Genomic DNA, 22,908 nt, shown 5'->3' on the forward strand with positions numbered 1-22,908 from the left:
TTGAAGCTTTATACAGAGTAAAACAGATTTATTTGGGGTTTGGATCCCACTGGGAGCTGGGTGTCTGGGTGCGGGAAACAGGAGCACTTGCTAAGCCGTTTTCAGTTAAGTCTGCAGCTTTGGGGGTGTGGTTCAGATCCTGGGTCTGTGTTGCAGCAGGCTTGCGTGTCTGGCTCAACAAGGCAGGGTTCTGGAGACCCAAACTGGCAGAGAAAACAGGCTCAGAGGTAGTCTCAGCACATCAGGTGACAGTCCCAGCGGTGTCTCTGTGACCGAACCCATCACACTGAGACTCACCGTTCCTCTGCTGTCAGCAAATATCTGTGAAACTCACCAGCAAAGCATATGTGTCAGCCCTCTACAGGGCTGGTCCACATAGAGAATAACAACCTACTATTGCTATCAGTTACTCTGTTGGCTGCAAGTGACACAGGTCTGTGTGGTGGATCTAAAGGTTCCAACTCTGCTGATGACCCATGGGGGTGTCAATACGATGCTCATGATGGAATTTTTTTTTTTTTTTTTTCAGTTTGCTTTTTAAAAACCTAGGAAATTACATTTACAAAATACTTCTGTTTTTTTGGCCAAAATATTTTGATAAACCCCCAAGAGTTTCACAGAAAGCAGCCACTTTCCACAATGTTTTTGGTCAGAAACCCAATTTTCCATCAAAAACAGTTTTGGCAGAACATTTGGACTAGCCCTAGTTTGCAGGTATTCCCAGCCAGAATCTGAGTGCAGTGGCCCAGCTTTCTGCAACTGGGACCATGTGGCCAATGCTATTAGCAGCATTAACTCAGGTCCAATGAGTTTATCAAACAGTAACCAATCTGTTCGCCATTGATATTTGCACTGAAAGTAGTTTGAGACAGAAAAGTAACCATGGAGGTGTTAATATACGTCTGTATACTGTACGTTGTATTCCAGAGTGTTATTCCAGTGCCTGGCTGCACAGAGGGACTCAGGAGAATAAAGAGGTGAGTTTTTCTCTCAGTAACTGTCAAATATTTGAAATAAACAACTTCAAGCAATAAAACTTCATTTGATTTGTATCTGCTTGCTCTGGCCACATCCTGTATTTACATGGTGCCATGGGAAACTATTTTTAAATGCTAAAGTTTAAATTAACACATGATCCTGAGGGCTAAATCTGTTCCAAATGATAACATTTCCACTGCAGTTTGTTTGCAGCACCTTAAGAAATGCAGCTGATTGGAGTGATTTATTTGTTTCCCCCCAGGAAGTAAAATGCCTCAGCGGCTATGTGAAATCTGTACAAACAGGCTAGAGGAAAAGCAGCCAATGCAATGAGCACACCGTATCTGCAATCATGGAAACGTCTGATAAAACCTTTCTCATCTTATCACCTCCAATATAGGCTTTTGGTATATGTTGTAAAAAGGGAAGACTCTCTAGGGTGCTATCCTACATTAAAATGTTAGCAATGACCAGGCAGGACAGTCTAAAGAAATTGATTCTTCAGTCCCAACTCATGGGCCCTTAGCCTGTAATGTCCTGTTAACTGGGGAGAAAAAGGGGCTTGAAAGGTGGAAGAAGGGTACAGAGGGTAGGGAACTGGGTGTGAGGAGATGCTGGGACGTGAAATGGGTGGTAGATAGTGTGTGGAAACCAGACTCATCTGCAAAGTTAAGAAGGACAGGTCCTTCAGTCCACGCCATTGTGCCTAGGCACTGCAAGGGGATGTCTATGCATTTCAGTTTGTGTAAATGAGAAGGAAGTAAAATATGCCCACAAGAACATGGCATGGGGCAACCAATAAGTAGATCAACATTTGGAACAGTGATTAGCCCTCATTGTCCGGGCTGGAATGATGTATTGTATACTGTGTGTGGGCTGTTAACAATATTTCTGCCCCATGTCTAGAGGTCTTTGGAGTCCAACAAAAATGAAGGTAAAACATTTTTAAATTAAGGCAATAAGGCTTAATAAGCACCTGCCAAAATAGCCTTTACATTCCTCCAAAATGTCTGAGCCACTCTGCAGTCTTGGTGTGTGTGTGTGTGTGTGAGACAGTGTTCAGATGGAATCTCCCTCCTTGAGGAGGATAGAAATCTGAAGGCATGTCAGATCATGCTCTTTTATCAGTTCTCTGAACGGCTTCACTTAGATGTTGCACAGTAGCAGTGTCAGAATCAGACAATTGCGCAATATGGTTGGATCACTTTCAAACATAAAATATATATGAAGTCAGCTTGACATGGACAGGGAAATACCCTCAGGGCTAATGAATAACTAGAGATCACCAGTGATTAAAACCTACCCAGAAGAAATGATCAAAGTCACTTGGAGCAATGCCAGGAACCTCTGCGACTCAGAGCAGCTGATTCAGGAGCACCTTGTGATCAGTGGTATGAAAGGCAAGTGATAGATCTGACATCGGCATGGAAAGCTGTCTTATGTCCATCACTTGACTATCATCCAGCACACAATCTAACACTGTCTGTTAGTACAGCATATGTACTGTGCTGGAAGTGGGTTCTTTTTTTATTATTTTTTTAAAGCTGTTTTTTTTTTTGCAGTTTGGTCAATTTTTCATTAGGTACATTTCTAATTCAAAAGTAAATATATGACCTGCCTCTGTAGTGATTAGCCAAGCAAATCAGCTTGGCCAATGCTAAATTTACTGACCGTGTTTTGAACAGTCTCTGCTGAGGTGTAGTTTCTAATGTTGTTTTCCCCCCACCCCCCTGCGTTTCAAAATGAAATATAAGTGTCTCTTGAATTCCCCAGCACCAAAGAGTAAAACTGTATGACAGAGCAGAGGCAATCTGCCAGGGGTCTTGTATAGGGCCTGCTATATTGCTGGTGGTGCTGGCAGTCATTTTCTGAGAAACAATAGAAACAAAAAGTTCTATGGGAGGCAACTGAGCTAGAAAATCTACAGGGCACAGACGATTCATTACAGATGTTGTGAATGCTGATCCCATCAGCAGGTGTTTCTGCTGTAATAGCTCCAGGGCCCAATCCAGCTGAAAGTCTTCATTCCCTTCAGAAGACTCTGGCTAATTTGGGGTCTGCCAACCCATGCCCTGTGGAAATAAAAAGCTCCACAAACAGAGCGCTGCCCAGTGAACACATGAATGAGCTACTGGTCTCTGTTAGGAGTACTCCTAATCCTGTCAATCCATCTGGGATGGCTCTTCCATCCTGCTTGGGCTGCATGCCCCATCAGAATGACTGAAGCCTTTGCTATTGCACCTTTGCAAGGTGAATGATTTTGGGGTGGTTTATGGGCCAGAATCATTTAAAAAAATTATACGTGGGAGCTAGAAATGAGAGATCTTTTTTTCTCTTTTCCCTGCCATTGTGAGTGCTCTCTGCTGTGGCTGAGTCACTTGTGGACCCATTGTCTTTTGGTGTGAGGCTGATCTAAGCTCCCCACTACAATTGCCTTAGTTTTGAGTGGGGCTGCATGGCCCTTTCATTATCTTGCTATTGATGAGCACGGCTTCCAGCTAGGGAGAGCATATTTGGGGTTACGACAGCTCTTGTGAAATTCCTTCTCGGACAGATCTGTGATGTCAGGCCTGATTGCAACGTCGTGATCAGGCATTCCACCCTCAGAGAGAGAGCAACCCAGTTACTGGTGGGTTGTCGAAGGAAGCAGCAGCTGAAGGAGTATCTCTTCTTGGAACAGGGAGCAGCTATGGAGTCAGTTTTGCACAGGAAAAGGTCCTAGTCTATACAAAAAGTTAAATTATTCTGCTGCCAATGCTGATGCATCCATATAGTTACAGGGCCCAAAAGATGGGTTCTTCCTGTCAGCTGCTCAGGAAAATGCAACATTGGAAACATCTCTGCTGTTAATGATTTGTAGACAGTATATTTGCTACTTGGTACCCTTGCTGCCACCTTTTTGCTCGCTGTTTTTATAGAATGTGATTTTTAAGTGCTCACACTTCATTTTCATAACTGGAGCCAAACTAAAATAGGCAGCTAAGTCTAATTATGCAAACTCTTCTTGTATGCATAATTACCATTTTCCTAGCAGGAGGTAAGGGAAGCAATTTTTTGCTTTCTCATCTTCTTATTTAGGACTCAATTAATGAAAGCTGATTGTCCCACCATAATTTTACTTGTTTGCATAATTTACATTCTTTTTCAGCATAAATTAATATTTTTTCCTGCTCCATTAGAGCCTTTCAGCATTGAACATAAAGAGACCCTGACAATCAGACAACGGCTTCCTGAGTCACTTGTGGACCCATTGTCTTTTGTGTGAGGCTGATCTAAGCTCTTTCTGTTCATTGAGTGTTTAAATCGCTAGTCAGGTTTCACTGTCTACTCATAGGGTAATGGTAGGTCTGGGCACTGCATGGGTACACAGGGTTTGGGGTGAGGTCAGAAGAAGCCTTTTGCACCAACCCTGGGTCTAGACACAATGCTCCCCTGATGTCACAGCCAGGACGTGGGAGGTCTGACGTAGTGGTTGGAGTGGGAGTCAAGAACCAGGTCAGATACCAGGCGATCACAGTCTGAGATATGCCAGAGGGGGGCAGACCAAGAGTCAGCTGTCAGGCGGCAGCCTGTCAGCTTACCAGGAGACCAGAGCCCAGCAGTAGGAGCAGGTAGTGCAAGGGAGGCTCTCCTAAGCAGCTTTAGGAAGCACTGCTCTAGCATCAGGCACAGTGTCACCTGGACTGCCCACTGGGGAGATGTATTTCCCACAAAGCAGGGCTCTGTCTTTGTCTTAAATGAGCCTGCTGTCTGTTTCCTTTTCTGGTTCTCCAGTGCTGGTCCCATGCAGATGTATTGGGGTTTCCAATCCTAAGAACTGCAATGGAGAATTAGTAAAAGAAAAGAGGAAAGACTTGTGACTGGTGTGTTGTCAGGGTGCAATGCCCAGATTTCCATCCAGTTTAGTCTTATATATGTAGTAATTCTCTTTTTTTAATCTGGCTCCTGTCATTCCTGTGATTCTCAATTCACAAAATCCCAAATTTTCTCAACTTGAAGTGCTTCAGAAGTAACACTTCTTGCAGATGTATCCCACAGCGGGACGTTGCTGTCTAGGAAACTACAGCTTGAACACAGCACTCACTTTATCTGCCAATTTTCTGTTTTTCCCAGAAACAATCATTAGAGGTCAGAGTCCTTTAGTAAAATCTGTAAGATTTTCTGTCATAAAGACATTACCTGCTCCTCTCCTTTGACCAAAATAGATGTGTAATGTCACTTTCAATAAATTCCATTGGTGTCTGCTTCTCTCTCAAGCCACAGAAGCACTGCATTAAGCAAAAACAGAGCAAAAAGTGATTGGGCTCAGATCAGGTGTATATCTCCTTGCTTTGCACACGCAAAATTCTGCTCCCACAAAACCCTAAACATGGTGAGATTATTGCTGTTACAGAAAATGGCAGTTAAACTGCCAGTTAAGGGCATCAATCTCTGTGTAGCTTGAAAGCTTGTCTCTTTCACCAACAGAAGTTGGTCCAATAAAAGATACCACCTCACCCACCTTGTCTTCCTAATATCCTGCGATCAACATGGCTACGCCACCACTGTGGGCTAGTCCGTGATCAGGCCTACTAGTGCTTAATGATTAGCAAAGAGCAGGCTTTCGTCTGCCACAGTCTTATGGAAGCTGCCATTTCTATGCAGCTAGAAATGGGACAAATGAGTGGTGTTGAAGATCTATCAGCCAGCTGCAATAGAAAAGAAAATAAGCTGAGCTGAGGGAGAGGCAAAGGTAAGTGGAGTTAAGATGGAAGAGATGAGAAATCAACAGTTGTGAGGGAGGGCAATTAGGCTATGTTAGGGTGCCCAGACAGCAAATGTGAAAAATTGGGATGGGGATGGGGGGTAATAGGAGCCTATATAAGAAAAAGACCCCAATATCGGGACTGTCCCTATAAAATCAGGACCTCTGGTCACCCTAGGCTATGTCTACACTGGCAATTTAACGACAAAACTTTTGTCTTTCAGAGGTGTTAACCCCTCTACCCCCTGAAAGATGAAAAAAAAAAAGACAAGTGCCAGTGTGAGCAGCCCATTGTCGGCAGGAGCGCTCTCCTGCTGACAATGCAAACGCTGCTCGCTGGGGGTGGAAGTTTTCTGTTGGCAGGAGAGCCGACAAACAGCGGCTACACTGCGCAGCTTTACAGGCACAGGTGTAGCAGCACAGCTATATTGCTAAAAGCTGTGTAGTGTAGACATAGCCTTTGAAATCAACTGAGAGAGAGGAATCAGTTATGAAGGCTGATCAGTCAATTGTTAGGAAGGCTGTGAACTCCACCTCAATGCCCATAATTTATCATATCTTCCTGACAGCTCACCCTTGAAAGATGCTGAGCGCACCTACTTCTAGGTCTAGGGTTCTCAACTCTTATTGACTTCATTGGCACCTTGTGGGATTGGGCCTTTAGTGTGTGGGAGCAATGCTCACTCCTGCACCAAAGTACTGTAGGAAGGGACGGGAGGGTAAGATTGGAAATCTGGGACGGGGTGAGTTTAAACAAGCGTCAGCCTCTGGAATTGGAAACAAGTTTCTCTCTCCTCCCATCCCCATATTAAATCTCTGTAACTTCCCCAGTGATCTCTCCGACAGATCCCCAGGGAGCACGATAAACATTGGTTGGGTTTGTTTTGTTTTGCAAAACTACCTGCAAGATCAATGTGCCTTTTTTTCTTCTCTTTTTTTTTGCTGAAGTTAGAAGTAGGTCAAGCAGGAAGTAGGCATTGAGTGACTAGTACATGTAGGTGCTGGCCTATCTCCAGGTTAATGCTCTTTTCTTGACTAAGCCCCATGCAGCTTCCTTTTGATTAAGAAAAAGAAAGTGCATTGTTTGCAGCAGAGAAAAGAAACCACTAAGATTTCCTTTAACAAAAGTGGTGCAGTTTTAATACAGTTTCTGTCTAGCCATACACACCTATATCATAACCACACCCTTTACTTGTTCATAGCTTTGCACTCTTTATTTAGCAAGATCATCAACTCTTAAGTGAGATTATGTTCTATCAGTGCAATGTATTTCTTGCCATTACTCAATAAGTCTGCATAAGACCGAGTTGTTGCTCTGCTAATGGAGATAAATTACATTCAAGAATATTTGGGCAGCGATTGTTTTGTGGTTTATTCCATCTCTGGAGATCTGGATCCAGGACTATCTTAGGTCACAGGGGGAATTAAGTGGGTCACAATCAGGGCTCCAAGGTGCTTAATGGAATTAGGACCTCAACTTCCTATTCAATGGGAGCGGAACGCTGCATTCCCGTAGATTCTTTTGAAAATCCCACTCCCGGGGTTATTTGTTTGCGTTAGAAAATTGCTAAGCTGTTGGAACACAACACACTTTCAGCTCTCTACACCTGGCAGCAAAATGAAGTGGGAAGTACAGCAAAATCCACAGTCGCCCTTTTGAAGAAGCTCGTGGAACTAGAATAAAAGGGATGGATTGGCATTCGCTATGTGGGAGAAAGCTTATGCAACTCTTTCCCTCCCCGGTCTATAACAGAGCACTGTTAGATGATGACTTTCACAAGCATTCATAAAATCACTGCCCAATTAAAAACAAATAACTTTTTGTTGTTGTCTATCTGTGTATACCAGATCGAGTGTGAAATCAACCTTTTCAGGCTTAGATAATGCATAAAATCAAGGAGCGGGCGAGAGAGAATCTAGCATAATTTAGAAAAGCTCTTGTTAGGGCAGCAAGAAAGGAACAACAAAGTACACACAATTCCCTACTCCCAATCCATATGATAGCTTGACACACCAAGATGCCTCGCCTGCAAGGCTTATTTCTGTGAGCTAAATAAATAGTCAGATCTGGTCTGCTGCCAAAAATGCACAGGCTGAGAATTGCTGAAACATTCCTCTCCCTGTTTTCTATGCATGGTCAAGTAAAACAGCACAAGTAATATGTGGTGCCCCCAGCCAAGGTCATAGGAAAGAATTTAAAAAAGAAAACCAGCAACTTATTTTGGAAAATGCAAATGGAAAACCTGTTTTATCTCAGCATCTAAGCAGAGAACCGTTCACGTAGGAAACAGCAAAGGAAGCCAAATATGGAAATTGAGATTCCAGGGCCTTCGCCCTTTAGATATGTAGCCTTCTCCATGAGAGAGGAAGCATTTTTAGACACGGGCTGCCACAGCAAGCTCAGTGGAGTCATGCTTTTGTGTGCCACCCCACTGGTTCCTGCTCTGAACACCCCCTGGAGAGGGGCCAGGATGATCCTACGCAGATTCCATGAGGGTTTCCAGGTGGCTGATGCACCTTCATCCATTTTTGTCTAAATTGTGTTGTTTCTTTCTCCAGAATGTTTCGATAATCTGCACTTTTCTGCCATCCGCACCATTAAAACTCTCCTTCAGGCCCGCATCATCTTCTATTTTGATTAGTGCAAACTTGGCTTTGGTCTCCCAAAGACCACTTCCAATTGATTCAAAATGCACCTGCTTTTTAAAAAACCATCTTCCTTGCCCATCAGTCTGACCATGTCGCTCCTCCCCTGCCTTTGAATTCCCATCCTACAAAGGTCCAGGCTTCTTGTGCTGACCTACATGGCCTTGCATGAACAGACTCTTCTCTACTTATCTGCTCTTGCCTGTTGTTTTGTCACCCTTACCAATGATACCAGTCTTGAGTTCCTACTTTTCTCCTCCTCCCACAAACACCTCTGCTTTCTTCTGTGCTGCTTGGTATGCAAGGAAAGCCCTTCCCCAGCTAATCCGCAAGGACACTGCCCTCTTCTCCTTTAGCCGCTTTTGCTGTGATCCTTACACAAAATCAGCCAGCTGGTGATGACTGAGTTCTATGCAGTTGGGGAGAGTTCCTTTTCTTTTTTTAAATTAATCTCTAAATAACTCAAACCTCAGATGATTTAGATTATTAATGTAGAGGGTGGGTAAAATAAAAAAGGACTTAAAATCAAAAGTTGAACTGAACTATGAGGTGTGAATATGTTTGTGGGTTTTTTAACCCTTCCCCCTGCTGGTTCTGGTTGAAATGGTGCACTGTTCCCACAGAGCTTGTTGGCGTTGTATTTCAGACCCAGTCCAAAAATCACAAAGCCTTGCAAAAGGTACATCTTCCATGGTATCCTGACCTATTTTTAGATCACAGGTTCAAATAAACCATTAGCTGCTTATCGGGATTGAATAGAATCTTTGACGCTTTTGAACTTCTCCCATCGCTAGTGTGAAACCGATTTGAAAAAAAGAATATACACCTCTACCCCAATATAACGCTACCCGATAGAACACGAATTCGGATATAACGCAGTAAAGCAGTGCTTTGGGGAGGGTGGGGCTGCGCACGCCGGTGGATCAAAGCAATTTCAATATAACGTCGTTTCACCTACAACGCAGTAAGATTTTTTGGCTCCTGAGGACAGTGTTATATCAAGGTAGAGGTGTATCTCTCTAGCTCTGCTCAATGTGGGCTTGACCCTGCAATGCGTTGAGCACTTCTTGTGAGGTGCTGACTGCCATCAACTCACATTGACTTCAGTGTTAGTTGAGGGTGTTCAGGAGCACTCAGTATACCAAGCGTTCATTTCTTTGAGGTGCTGAATGGCTTGACTACCATTGACTTGAATAGGAGTTGTGGTACCCAGAACTAACAATGGCAGGTTTGGGCCCTAAAGCATTGAACATACAAGTGGAAATGAGCATTCTCACTAGGGATCCAGAATTGCACATCTGAAACCAGCCTGTGTTTGCCAAATGATCTGCATTTTTGTATAGCCAGCGTAATGAACTCTTGTTTTTATTTATTATTGTGTTAGGCAGACTTTGTGCCATTGATGTAAAGCAATGTGCTTTAAACGATCTTGCTGATAGTTGAGCTATTTTGTCCCAAGAAGTTTTGGTGTTTCCTACGGTGGGAGGGGTAGAGTCAGTAGGAAAAAAAAATTCTTGCTCACAAAGCAAAATACATTTGTGGAATTAAAAAATGGTGTTCCTAAGAAGTCAATGTGTACATTAAACTTGCCTGGGGTCAGGGTTAATGTACGTTACCACCAATGTGGATTGTCAACATCCTGTATAATTTATCTATTCAGCAGAAGGGAGTCATTGCCAAAGTGACCTGTACATGATTTTAAAAAAGTACCTGTGCAATATTGAACTCTGCCACACTCATACTTAGAGGGTAGTAAAGCTTATTATAAATATCATTTTTACGGGCAAAAAGTCTTCTTTTTATGAGATAATATTTTTTCCTCCGTGTATTTTTTTTTTAAATATACAAACCTGTTTCATTTTGAAATTCCCCCCCTGCATACATTGTGTATATTTTGGAAGCATGCTGCGCCTCTCCTGAACCCCTGCTGACACTATACAATATTAAACAGCTTTAAAAGCTATATGTTAGGATTATTAAAAACAGAGCAAAACTCCTGGAACAAACAAGTGTGTCTGCTGTGCGCAATCTCAAGAGCTTGATTTTGTGTTGTAGCCCTCCTTACCGTTTGATTGTATTAGGCCTTGATCATACGAGGTGCTGAGTCCCCTAATCTCCTATTGCACTCCAGTTCACGAGTACTAAACTAACACAAAATGCAAATGACTGGGGGGTGGGAAGTAGATTGCAACATTTTATTGATAGGCTTCACCAGCCACTTTTTAAACTAGAAGTTACTAGATTCCGGGGGCGGGAGGTCAAAGGGGTGAGGTGTCTTAATAGTTCAGAAGCCTGCTTTGAAAATGAGCTTAGGGAAGAGCATTTAAGCATTTTTAATAACTGCTTAAAAGTAATAGATGAACATTAGACGGTGCTGACAAGTTTGAACCAAGTGCCCCAAAAGTTCAGACTGTGGTATTTCTGATTGTGATATAAGGATGTATCTAATTTCCTCCAAACTGTACTGAACCTTCGCCCATCCCCCGCCCCCAACTCTATATACAGACTTAAGTTATTGCTAAAATCTTTTTAATTTCCACTGGCAAGTAATTAACATTACCTTGGTATTTGCAGTATTCCCTATACTAAGTATGGAAAATACAATGGTACTGTTAATTAGGCAACAGGCCAAATTGTAAAGATCTTAGCAGTAACCATCATATACCTGCCAACTTTTGAAAATCTCAACAACCCAAGATTGACATGGGTGAAATCCTGGCAAGACCTTGGCTTCAAACCAGCCACCTCTGCTTAATGTGACAAAGGAGCAGCTCTAACTGGCCAGGAGATGGAACTGATACATAGAGGCAAAGCTGAGCCAAATATATTCATAAGAGCCAATTGAACACATGCATGTACTCCCATAAGGGTAAGCTTGTTAAAGAGTACTGCAGTTGTGTTCTGAATAGTCTCACAGCAGGAGTACCGAAAATAGGGCACTATTTGCATCTGTTAATTCTGGACAATTATTGCCATTGGCCAGGAAGATAAGTAAGTGGGTCTTACTGGAGGTAAATTGTTGTGTAAGTGACCGTGGTGAATGGGGTGGAATAATCCTACAAAATGGCACAAACAAATTGGGCTCTAGATGAGCATTAATTCCATTTCTATCTTGTTACTCTTATTTGAGTTCTGCCACAACCGGACACACAGCCAGGGCAGTTAAAGTCAGCTAATCATCACAATCTGCGACGTACGTGTCAGTACCTACGAGTACGATTTATGCTGTTGGGTGCCTGCAGGGATTCAAGACTTAAAGGACCCAATTCTGCCTGTTTTACAGAGGTGCAACTCAATGCCAGTACGGGAACGGAAGACACAACTGGGCCAGTGTAACCACACTTAGTCTGAAAACATCCTGTTTTTATAAATTATTTGGACTTCCTTAATGCTGTGTTCAGTTCTGTATAAATAATCTACTCCAGTCTATCTGATAGGTACAAAAAAGGATGGGGGACCTGGTGATTGCGAATTGTGGCTTCACTGAAGTCTATGGAAGTTTTACCGTCGACTTCAGTGGAGCCAAGATTTCATCCCCAGTCTTTGAGCTTCTGCTTCTCTCAAGACGCATTAACGTACATTGGCAGGGGGGCGGGAAGTAGATTGCAACACTTTATTGATAGGCTTCACCAGCCACTTTTTAAACTAGAAGTTACTAGAACAGGGTTTTCTTCACTTTGCTCCTGTTTGTTATTGCCACCCGTGTTCACTGTCAGGGTGGCTTGATGCCATTCAGGATGTCCTGGTATTTTGTGGGGAAAGAGCACAAGATGATGAGGTTTTAAGGAAAGAATCTGACTTTAAGCCTTTCGTGCTGATGTAGAGGCTGGAAGTGGAGAGATGTAAACAGGCATATCCTAGCCAGGACAGCAGAGATTTGGAAGGGAAATTGTGAAGCGTTTAAAGGACTGTGATTTTCAACAAGTATTATTTCTATTAGGATTGTTAAAAGTACAAGTATGTTGTGATAGTGACTCATGTACTTGCTCAGTTACTGTTGCTGTGATGTTACCTGCGCTTTAAAATGGCATAAGCAAGAATGCTCTGGCAAAAACAAAAATAGCTCAAGAAAGCAGTTTCTCGGTATATCTACACAGGCCAAAAAACCAAGTGAAACCCACAGAGAGTCTGTCTGTGCTATGACAACCTCTGTGTCAAGGAACCTGGTTACAATGTGATTGTCTCCAGTACAGCAATGAAACATTGTTCATCTCCCAGCACAGAAAGAATTTAGATGTGCTTGGATTGTGTGACTCAACCCAGATATGTCCAAGATAAAATCAGTTCAATCCCTTTTACACTGCAAGAATTAACTGTTAGGAGACACGTTGCAGCTCAGTCTCTCAAGATGTTTTATGTAGTGTAAATGGGAAGACTCAGTCTTCCTTAGCGACCTTATCCAAAGTGTACTGAAGTCAATGGAAGACATCAGAACAAACTCTAGGTCTCTAAGAGACAAGGCATTGCACAGTTAAATACTGGATTTCCAAGCATACGGTGTAGGGCTTCAGCATCCCCTTACCAAATGATATACAAAAGGTTAAAAGGGAGTATCATACACATCTTGCATTGAAACGGATACTGATAAGAAGAAAAAGAAAAAATTCCAAGCATGCAAGAACAGGGGTATGGGGAGAGAAACCTTTTTCTGTGCACTTGTAACCTTGGCAGCATGACAGGAAAGATGTGCTTCAAATAGCAAGCAAAAATCACACAGTAACTTTAAAATGGGGCGGCAGTTTTTGAAAAAATTGCTTTGGCTGTAAGCGAACGTGTGTCTCTTGGCTTACTGTTGGCTAATAATATTTTAAACATTTCCAACTTGTCTTTGAATGTATATCTCACCTGAAGTGAAAAGAGGAAGGTGAAGTACAATTTTTAATATCTGTTGCTGTTTTTTGTGTGGAAACCATTTTATGTTCACCTGGATTAGCAGAGCAACTGTAAAAGAAAGAAAACAATTAATGAAAAAGAGTAAGATTGTGCAGAAAACAGAAAATAGGTGAAATACTCACAAACTAAAGGATCCACAATTGTCTCACATCAGCAGCTTTTCAGTGTCTTCTACGTGTAGGTAAGAAACACATACAGTTGTCTGAAACTAACCAACCTAGTAAACTCAAACTTGTTGAAAATCTCACTTGAATTTTAGCATATGCCAAGTATCATTGGATCCTTTTTGGACTACTGGAAGATGGTTTTTAGAAATATGAAATATGGGCAGACATTTAAAATTTTTCTATTTTCATGCAACCATATTATTCAGTGTGTTTGACGTGCCAGCTAAACCTGACTCCCCTTTCCTTCCATTAAAAAAAAAAAAAAAAAAAAAAAAAAAAAAAAACCCACAACCACCTCATTGTGGACTGACTTTAAAAAGAATTTCAACAGTTGCTAGGAAGGTAATGAGCAAAAATCACATGATTCTGCTTTCATATATCATAACTTTGAAGAATATTCTTTCTGAGGAAAAGCTTAGCGGTTAAAAAGAGCTAAAATTGGATTCCTCTGAGACACTGCAGGAGGTCGAAGGGGTGAGGTGTCTTAATAGTTCAGAAGGCTGCTTTGAAAATGAGCTTAGGGAAGAGCATTTAAGCATTTGTAATAACTGCTTAAAAGTAATAGATGAACATTGGACGGTGCTGACAAGTTTGAACCAAGTGCCCCAAAAGTTCAGACTGTGGTATTTCTGACTGTGATATAAGGGTGTATCTAATTTCCTCCAAACTATACTGAACCTTCTCCCCATCCCCTACCCCCAACTCTATATACAGACTTAAGTTACTGCTAAAATCTTTTTAATTTCCACTGGCAAGTAATTAACATTACCTTGGTATTTGCAGTATTCTCTATACTAAGTATGGAAAATACAATGGTACTGTTAATTAGGCAACAGGCCAAATTGTAAAGATCTTAGCAGTAACCATCATATACCTGCCAACTTTTGAAAATCTCAACAACCCGAGATTGACATGGGTGAAATCCTGGCAAGACCTTGGCTTCAAACCAGCCACCTCTGCTTAGTGTGACAAAGGAGCAGCTCTAACTGTCCAGGAGATGGAACTGATACATAGAGGCAAAGCTGAGCCAAATATATTCATAAGAGCCAATTGAACACATGCATGTACTCCCATAAGGGTAAGCTTGTTAAAGAGTACTGCAGTTGTGTTCTGAATAGTCTCACAGCAGGAGTACCGAAAATAGGGCACTATTTGCATCTGTTAATTCCGGACAATGATTGCCATTGGCCAGGAAGATAAGTAAGTGGGTCTTACTGGAGGTAAATTCATGTGAAAGTGACTGGTGGTGAATGGGGTGGAATAATCCTACAAAATGGCACAAACAAATTGGGCTCTAGATGAGCATTAATTCCATTTCTATCTTGTTACTCTTATTTGAGTTCTGCCACAACTGGACACACAGCCAGGGCAGTTAAAGTCAGCTAATCATCACAATCTGCGACGTACGTGTCAGTACCTACGAGTACGATTTATGCTGTTGGGTGCCTGCAGGGATTCAAGACTTAAAGGACCCAATTCTGCCTGTTTTACAGAGGTGCAACTCAATGCCAGTACGGGAACGGAAGACACAACTGGGCCAGTGTAACCACACTTAGTCTGAAAACATCCTGTTTTTATAAATTATTTGGACTTCCTTAATGCTGTGTTCACTTCTGTATAAATAATCTACCCCAGTCTATCTGATAGATACAAAAAAGGCTTGGTGGACCTGGTGATTGCGAATCGTGGCCTCACTGAAGTTTTACCATCGACTTCAGTGGAGCCAGGATTTCATCCCCAGTCTTTGAGCTTCTGCTTCTCTCAAGACGCATTAATGTGCATTGGCCAGAGACTTCTCCTAAATGTGATTAGTCCAAGTTTAAAAGTTTTCTTTAGAGTCTAGCCTATGGCTGCAGTCCATTTCAAACATTTGATTTGATTACTTTAACACAGCACTTTGGGAGATTCACTTCAGTGATAATGCGCCCACGTAAATGGCTGCTGTGTTATCTGCTGTATTGCAGATAAAAGAGCATATCTACAAACATGAGGGGAGAAAATGATTATTGCTTTACTGAATTCAAAGGCATCCCTCTCCCTTTGTTTTAAACACATCATCCGTAGGGTTTATAAAGGCAGGAAGAATTTAAATTTGAAAATGTGCAAGTTCAGCATAGATCTGGGAAGATTAATTCATAATGGGCAAAATCTTGATCTTTAATGTATATGAGCAATTCCCACTGAAGTCAACGAGTATCACATGTACAGCCAGTTTGGCTCATTGTCTCTCTATCAAGACAGAAATCATCTGCTTGTATCTTTTCTACATGGTTCTCTAATTCTACTATGTTATGCCAGTCTGTCCAGAAGAGGGCGCACACAGAAAACAGGCCTTAGATTAGGGGTTCTCAAACTGGGGGTTGGGACCCCTCAGGGAGTTGTGAGGTTATTATATGGGGGGTCACAAGCTATCAGCCTCCACCCCAAACCCCGCTTTGCATCCAGCATTTATAATGGTGTTAAATATATTAAAAAGTGTTAATTTATAAGGGGGGTCCCACTCAGAGGCTTGCTCTGTGAAAGGGGTCACCAGTGCAAAAGTTTGAGAACCATTGCCTTAGATGGACCATTATAAGCAAATGAAAAGAGGCCTGTCTTGGTTTTTTTTCATTCAAGGAAATCTAGAGACACAAATATAAGAAGCATATAAGCATGACTGCAGTTAGATTTCAGATTTAAGTATTTTATAATGTACTAGATCTGCAGTGTGTGTATACGTGTTGAATTTCCAGAACTAGAATGTTTTAATGAAAATTTGGTTTAATTATTTCTAGAGATGGACAGGAACCCGAACCCTAGATCCAAATACCTCCAGACTTTGAGGAGTTCAAAATGTGAATAAAGTTTTGTGGTTTGAGCCCATCTCTAATTGTTTCTAAGTGATATTTCTCATTTTTTGTTTAGGACCAGCAAAAACTTTGCAGTTGACTTTGCTTACTGCTGACTTATTATCCTGTTAAATTGTCAATTAAGCTTATAGGATAATAGGGGGTGTATGTATGTGCCTATCTATGGCACATGCATACACCCCCTGTTATCCTGTTTAACGGCTTCCAAGCTTATTGATGGATCTTGGTAAGGTGGTGGTGGAACTGGCCGTTATATAGCCTTAGTTTTCATTCAGCTGATGGCAAAACCAAAGTTATGAGCTGCCACAGCAAAATGGCTTGTAAGATCTTATAGTGCTGCTTTTCAGTATGTGTCACCAAGGCACACTTTTCAGTGTAGAGCAGTTCCTGGAAAAATGCTTCAGTCACCTTGGATATGTAGCTGAGAGAGATTAAAAAGCTTGCCAGTGCAAAAACGTCTAAGATACTGTTTGCATAGCTATGCAGGGCTTCCTCTACCATCATAGCCAAGAATAGACCAAAAAAGGCTAGGAGCAAGAACTATCCTGGCTTCACCCGATTTGTGATTGGAAATGGGTCTGTTAGATCACCATCAACGCTACCTCTTCCAATCGTGCCTTTATGGAATTGCCAAACAATGTTAATCATTTTATCTGGACATCCAAACATAGTGAGCAATTTCCAGAGAGTAGTGCAGAGCTAGTGGATATTCCAGCAGAGCAGAAGGTATCTGGATAATGTCTTGGCTTCTCCCAGACCTGCTAAGACCAAGGAAAGAAGATGGGGACAACAGGAGTCACAGCTATGCAAAGCTTCTTTTCAATTTCCCTGTGCTGTGTACACAACCCAGACTTAGTCAGGAATGAATTTTCAGCCTGACTGCAGGCACATTAGAAAAAGAAACATCATTGGAAGGAAGCAGAAAAGTGCATGTTGCTGCACCCACACAATAATCACTTGGCAAATTCAGCCCAGAAAGATGAGGCTAGAATTGCTGCACATTGCTTGCATGTTCTTCTTAAGTGACCCTTCCTTTTCTGTCTATATTCTTCTTACATCAGGTGTTAGCATTTTGAGATTTAGGCCTGGTCTACACTATGAGTTTAATTTGAATTTAGCAGCGTTAAATCGAATTAACCCTGCACCCGTCCACACAACGAAGCCATTTCTCTCAAAATAAAGGGCTCTTAAAATCGATTTCTGTACTCCTCCCCAACGAGCGGAGTAGCGCCGAAATCGATATTGTCATTTCGAATTAGGGTTAGTGTGGCCGCAATTCGATGGTATTGGCCTCCGGGAACTATCCCACAGTGCACCATTGTGACCGCTTTGGACAGCAATCTGAACTCGGATGCACTGGCCAGGTAGACAGGAAAAGCCCCACGAACATTTGAATTTCATTTCCTGTTTGCCCAGCACAGGAGAGCACAGGTGACCACAGAGAGCTCATCAGCACAGGTAACCATGCAGGCCGATAATCGAAAAAGAGCACCAGCATGGACCATATGGGAGGTACTGGATCTGATCACTATATGGGGAGAGGATTCAGTGCTAGCAGAACTTCGTTCGAAAAGACGAAATGCCAAAACTTTTGAAAAAATCTCCAAGGGCATGATGGAGAGAGGTCAAGGAGCTCAGACAAGCCTATCAGAAAACAAAGGAGGCAAACAGTCGCTCCGGGTCAGAGCCGCAGACATGCCGCTTCTACGCTGAGCTGCATGCAATTCTAGGGGGGGGCCGCCACCACTATCCCACCTCTGACCGTGGATTCCGAGGCAGGGGTAATCTCATCAGCCACACCTGAGGATTCTGTGGACGGGGAAGAGGAGGAGGAGGATGAGCTTGCGGAGAGCACACAGCACTTTGTTCTCCCCAACAGCCAGGATCTTTTTTTCAGCCTGACTGAAGTACCCTCCCAACCCTCCCAAGCCAGTACCCAAGACCATGACCCCATGGAAGGGACCTCAGGTGAGTTTACCTTTTAAAATATAAAACATGGTTTAAAAGCAAACGGTTTTTATGATTAATTTGCCCTGAGGACTTGGGATGCATTCGCAGCCAGTACAGCTACTGGAAAAGTCTGTTAACGTGTCTGGGGATGGAGCGGAAATCCTCCAGGGACATCTCCATGAAGCTCTCCTGGAGGTACTCCAAAAGCCTTTGCAGAAGGTTTCTGGGCAGTGCAGCCTTATTCCGTCCTCCATGGTAGGACACTTGACCACGCCATGCTAGTAGCAAGTAATCTGGTATCATTGCATGACAAAGCCTGGCAGTGTATGGTCCCGGTGTTAGCTGGCATTCAAGCAACATCCGTTCTTTATCTCGCTGTGTAATCCTCAGGAGAGTGATATCGCTCATGGTAACCTGGTTGAAATACGGGAATTTAATTAAGGGGACAGGGGTGGCCCTTCCTACTGGGCTGTTTGCCTGTGACTGAAAATAAATCCTTCCCTGTAGTAAGCCAAGCGTGGGGGGAGAGGGGAGAATTGGCACTGAGCTTTTCACGTGTGGCTAGCAGGGATCCTCCCTGATACCAGCCACGCGGTGGGGGGGGAGGGGGGGATAAAGCGATCATCCCAGAGAATTGGATGGGGGGGGGTTAGTTTGTTTTCTGCTGCTGAAGGTTAACAGGAAAACTGCAGCACTCAACGAGCTTTGCTTGTTATGTGGGAAAGGAGAGCGCAGAAGCCGAAAGACAGTGGCTTACCATGGCCGCATGCAAGCCGAATTCTATTGCCCAGACCTGCGTCTGTGATCTCTAGCAGCAAAGCCACAGGCACTCAATATTAAGAGGCAAAATGCGACCTTGCACAGAAATTACATGTGCTATGTAATGTGAATAGTGTTGGTCACCGTGAAAGAGTATAAGCATTGTTCTGTAAAATGTATCTTTTTTAAAAATTCTCTCCTTTTTTCCCTCCCTCTATCCAGCAGCTGCAAAATTTTCAAGCCTCCTTCCTCCGTCCCGAAGGCTATCTCAGATAAGGCATCAGAAAAAGAGGACGCAAGATGAGATGTTTGCGGAAATCATGGAATCCACCCGCAATGAAAGAGCTCATCTGAATGAGTGGAAGGACACGGTTTCAAAGTATAGGAAAGAAGCCAGTGAACGTGAGGACAGGAGGGACCAACGTGAGGAGAAGAGAGACGCTCGAGATGAGGTGGCGGCAGGAAGATCAGAGTAGGCAGAATGCAATGCTGGGGCTGCTACGTGAGCAAACAGACATGCTCCAGCGTCTGGTGGAGCTTCAGGAATGGCAGCAGGATCACAGACTGCTGCTGCAGCCCCTGTATAACCACCCTCCCCCCTCACCATGTTCCATAGCCTCCTCACCCAGACGTGTAAGAACGTGGCGGGGGGGGATAGGGGGAGGCTCCATGCACCCTCCCATTCCACCCCAGTGGACAGCCCAAGCAAAAGGCTGTCATTATTTTAACCTTTTTTTAGTGGCCTTTTCCTTCCCTCCGATCCTCCTCCCAAACCACACCCAGGCTACCTTCTCAGTTCTCTCCCTCTTTTTATAATCAAGTAATAAAGAATACATGATTTTTAAACGATAGTGACTTTATTTCCTTTGAAAGCAAGCTGTGATCGAAGGAGGAGGGTGGGTTGCCTACAGAGAATGAGTCAATAAAGGGGGCGGGTTTTCATCAAGGAGAAACAAACAGAATTTTCACACGGTAGCCTGGCCAGTCATGAAACTGGTTTTCAAAACTACTCTGATGTGCTGCGCTTCCTGGTGTGCTCTTCTAATTGCCCTGGTGTCTGGCTGCGCGTAGTCAGCAGCCAGGTGATTTGCCTCAGCCTCCCACCCCGCCATAGAGGTCTCCCCCTTACTCTCACAGAGATTGTGGAGCACACAGCAAGCAGCAATAACAATGGGGATATTGGTTTGGCTGAGGTCTGAGCGAGTCAGTAAAGTGCGCCAGCGACCTTTTAAATGGCCAAATGCACGTTCCACCACCATTCTGCACTTGTTCAGCCTGTAGTTGAACAGGTCCTGACTACTGTCCAGGCTGCCTGTGTACGGCTTCATGAGCCATGGCATTAAGGGGTAGGCTGGCTCCCCAAGGATAACTATAGGCATTTCAACATCCCCAACAGTTATTTTCTGGTCCAGGAAGTAAGTCCCTTGCTGCAGTCGTTTAAACAGAGTAGTGTTCCTGAAGACGCGAGCGTCATGAACCCTTCCTGGCCAGCCCACGTTGATGTTGGTGAAACGTCCCCTGTGATCCACCAGTGCTTGCAGCACCATTGAAAAGTAACCCTTGCGGTTTATGTACTGGGTACCCTGGTGCTCCGGTGCCAAGATAGGGATATGGGTTCCATTTATCGCCCCACCACAGTTAGGGAATCCCATTGCAGCAAAGCCATCCACTATGGCCTGCACATTTCCCAGAGTCACTACCTTTCGTAGCAGCAGCTCAGTGATTGCTTTGGCTACTTGCATGACAGCAGCCCGCACAGTAGATTTGCCCACTCCAAATTGATTCCCGACTGACTGGTAGCTGTCTGGCGTTGCAAGCTTCCACAGGGCTATCACCACTCGCTTCTCAACTGTGAGGGCTGCTCTCATCTTGGTATTCTGGCACTTCAGGGCAGGGGAAAGCAAGTCACAAAGTTCCATGAAAGTGCCCTTACGCATGCGAAAGTTTCACAGCCATTGGGAATCGTCCCACACCTGCAACACTATGTGGTCCCACCAGTCTGTGCTTGTTTCCCGGGCCCAGAATCGGCGTTCCACGGATAGAACCTGCCCCATCAACAACATGATCTCCAAAGCGCCGGGACCTGCAGTTTGAGAGAAGTCTGTGTCTGTGTCCATGTCCATGTCCTCATCACTCTTGTTGCCGCGCTGCCATCGCCGACTCCTCCTTGCCTTGTTTTTCTAGTCCTGGTTCAGCATAAACTGCACGATAATGCACGAGGTGTTTACAATGTTCATGACTGCTGTCTTGAGCTGAGCGGGCTCCATGCTTGCCGTGGTATGGCGTCTGCTGTGTTCACCCAGGAAAAAAGGCACGAAACGGTTGTCTGCAGTTGCTTTCAAGGAGGGAGGGGTGAGGCTGTACCCAGAACAGCCTGCGACAATGTTTTTTGCCCCATCAGGCACTGGGAGCTGAACCCAGAATTCCAAAGGGCGGGGGAGACTGCGGGAACTATGGGATAGCTATGGGATAACTACCCACAGTGCAACGCTCCAGAAATCGACGCTAGCCCTGGTACATGGACGCACACTGCCGAATTAATGTGCTTAGTGTGGCCGCATACATTCGACTTTATACAATCTGTTTCCAAAATTTAAATTCTGTAAATCCGGATTAATCCCGTAGTGTAGACATACCTTTACATTCAGGGAGGGGAGTTTCTGTCAAAACAAATCAAAGTGAATTGACTTTCCAAGGCTTAGTATAGAAAATCCTATAAAAACTGCATGTTCAGTTATTTTTGTAATTTCATTTTTTAATGTTTTATGGTAAATATATACAGCAAGTTGCCTCAAGGCCTCCTTTATTCGTAAACTAGGATGCGTCTGAGCTTCACCTTGCATTTCTATAGGTTAGACTAGAACGAAAGCTAAGATTCAACAGAGAAATTATGGGTAAAAATTTCAAAAGCACCTAAGAGACACAGGCCCTTAAGTCCCACTGAAAGTCAATGAGAGTTAGACTCCTAAATCTAGGCCCTTTTGAAAATTCTACCCTGTGTGCTGGTATTCTACAGTGCTGCTTACATCTTAGGGAAGATAGCTCCCTACAAAAGTTTCAATAGGATATAAGATGTTTTTGAGTTCAGCAATATAGTACTTTACTAGTTAGGTGGTGGTAGCGGTATACACTGGCCTTCTCTGTGAGCACCCCACAGCTTTGGATTTACTTTCCCCTTCCCCCCCTGTACCCATATCTATTGACTTTCAGGGCATGTGGCTAAGTTCAACTTTGTTACACTGTGTTCCAAGACAGGGGTGGGCAAAAATTGTAATGGGTGAGAGATTTTAATTTCTGGGTTTGCTGGTAGTGAGCTGTCTTGAATTGTACTGCACTTTATTTATGTATGTGGGTTTTGATTTTGTTGTATTTTAAGATATATGAAGGGCAGATGAATTAGCCTTTTTATAGGCCTGGTTTCCACTTAAAACTTGAGTCCACATATCTACAGTGATAGGTGTGAAAAATGCTATAGTGATGCTGACCTAACACTTGCTGTAGACACAGCTAGGTTGACAGAAGACTGCTTCTGCCAATTTAGCTACCATCTCCTGGGGAAGTGGAATTCCTACAGCAGTGGAAAAAAACCTCTTTCGTCACGGTCGTCTGTGTCTACACTACAGAATTATAGTGGCATTAACTACGGTGCAGTAGCTATGCTACTATAGAGCCTGTTGTGTGTACATGACCTTAATGTGTGTACAAATCTAAATAAATAATACAAAGTGATGGGAGTCAGAGGAAGAGGAGATTAGTAAATAGAGTTTTTTAGGAAGCAGGGTTTAAAAATCCAGACAGCCAGTTTACCTCCACTCTCACATAGGCAAGAGAGCAGCAGTAAAGTGCTAATCTGCTTAATAATAAACATTATTAATACTAAGTCATGGTTCCAGTGCTTTGTGGTAGAAAAAAAATAATTAGC

General features: G+C 43.3%; 1 protein-coding gene across 10 annotated transcripts in view; it reads right to left on the reverse strand.

The window, feature by feature from the left end:
• Positions 1-22,908, reverse strand: part of LOC135974373 (uncharacterized) — a 56,906-nt gene that overhangs the window by 5,733 nt on the left and 28,265 nt on the right. For 6 of the 10 annotated variants that reach the window (XR_010591618.1, XR_010591615.1, XR_010591622.1 and 3 more), the window contains exon 2: positions 13,214-13,309. Coding sequence is in view for 2 of the 10 variants with exons in the window: in XM_065562019.1 (XP_065418091.1) it covers positions 19,952-20,923 (972 nt within the window). In the remaining 8 variants the exon portion in view is untranslated. Of the gene's footprint in view, positions 1-2,096; positions 5,247-13,213; positions 13,310-19,157; positions 21,647-22,908 lie in introns of those variants that run through there. The other 4 variants (XR_010591617.1, XR_010591616.1, XM_065562019.1 and 1 more) reach the window with 2 other exon arrangements.

Source organism: Chrysemys picta, chromosome 11 (genome assembly GCF_011386835.1).
Source record: "Chrysemys picta bellii isolate R12L10 chromosome 11, ASM1138683v2, whole genome shotgun sequence".
Classification (NCBI taxonomy): Eukaryota; Metazoa; Chordata; order Testudines; family Emydidae; genus Chrysemys; species Chrysemys picta.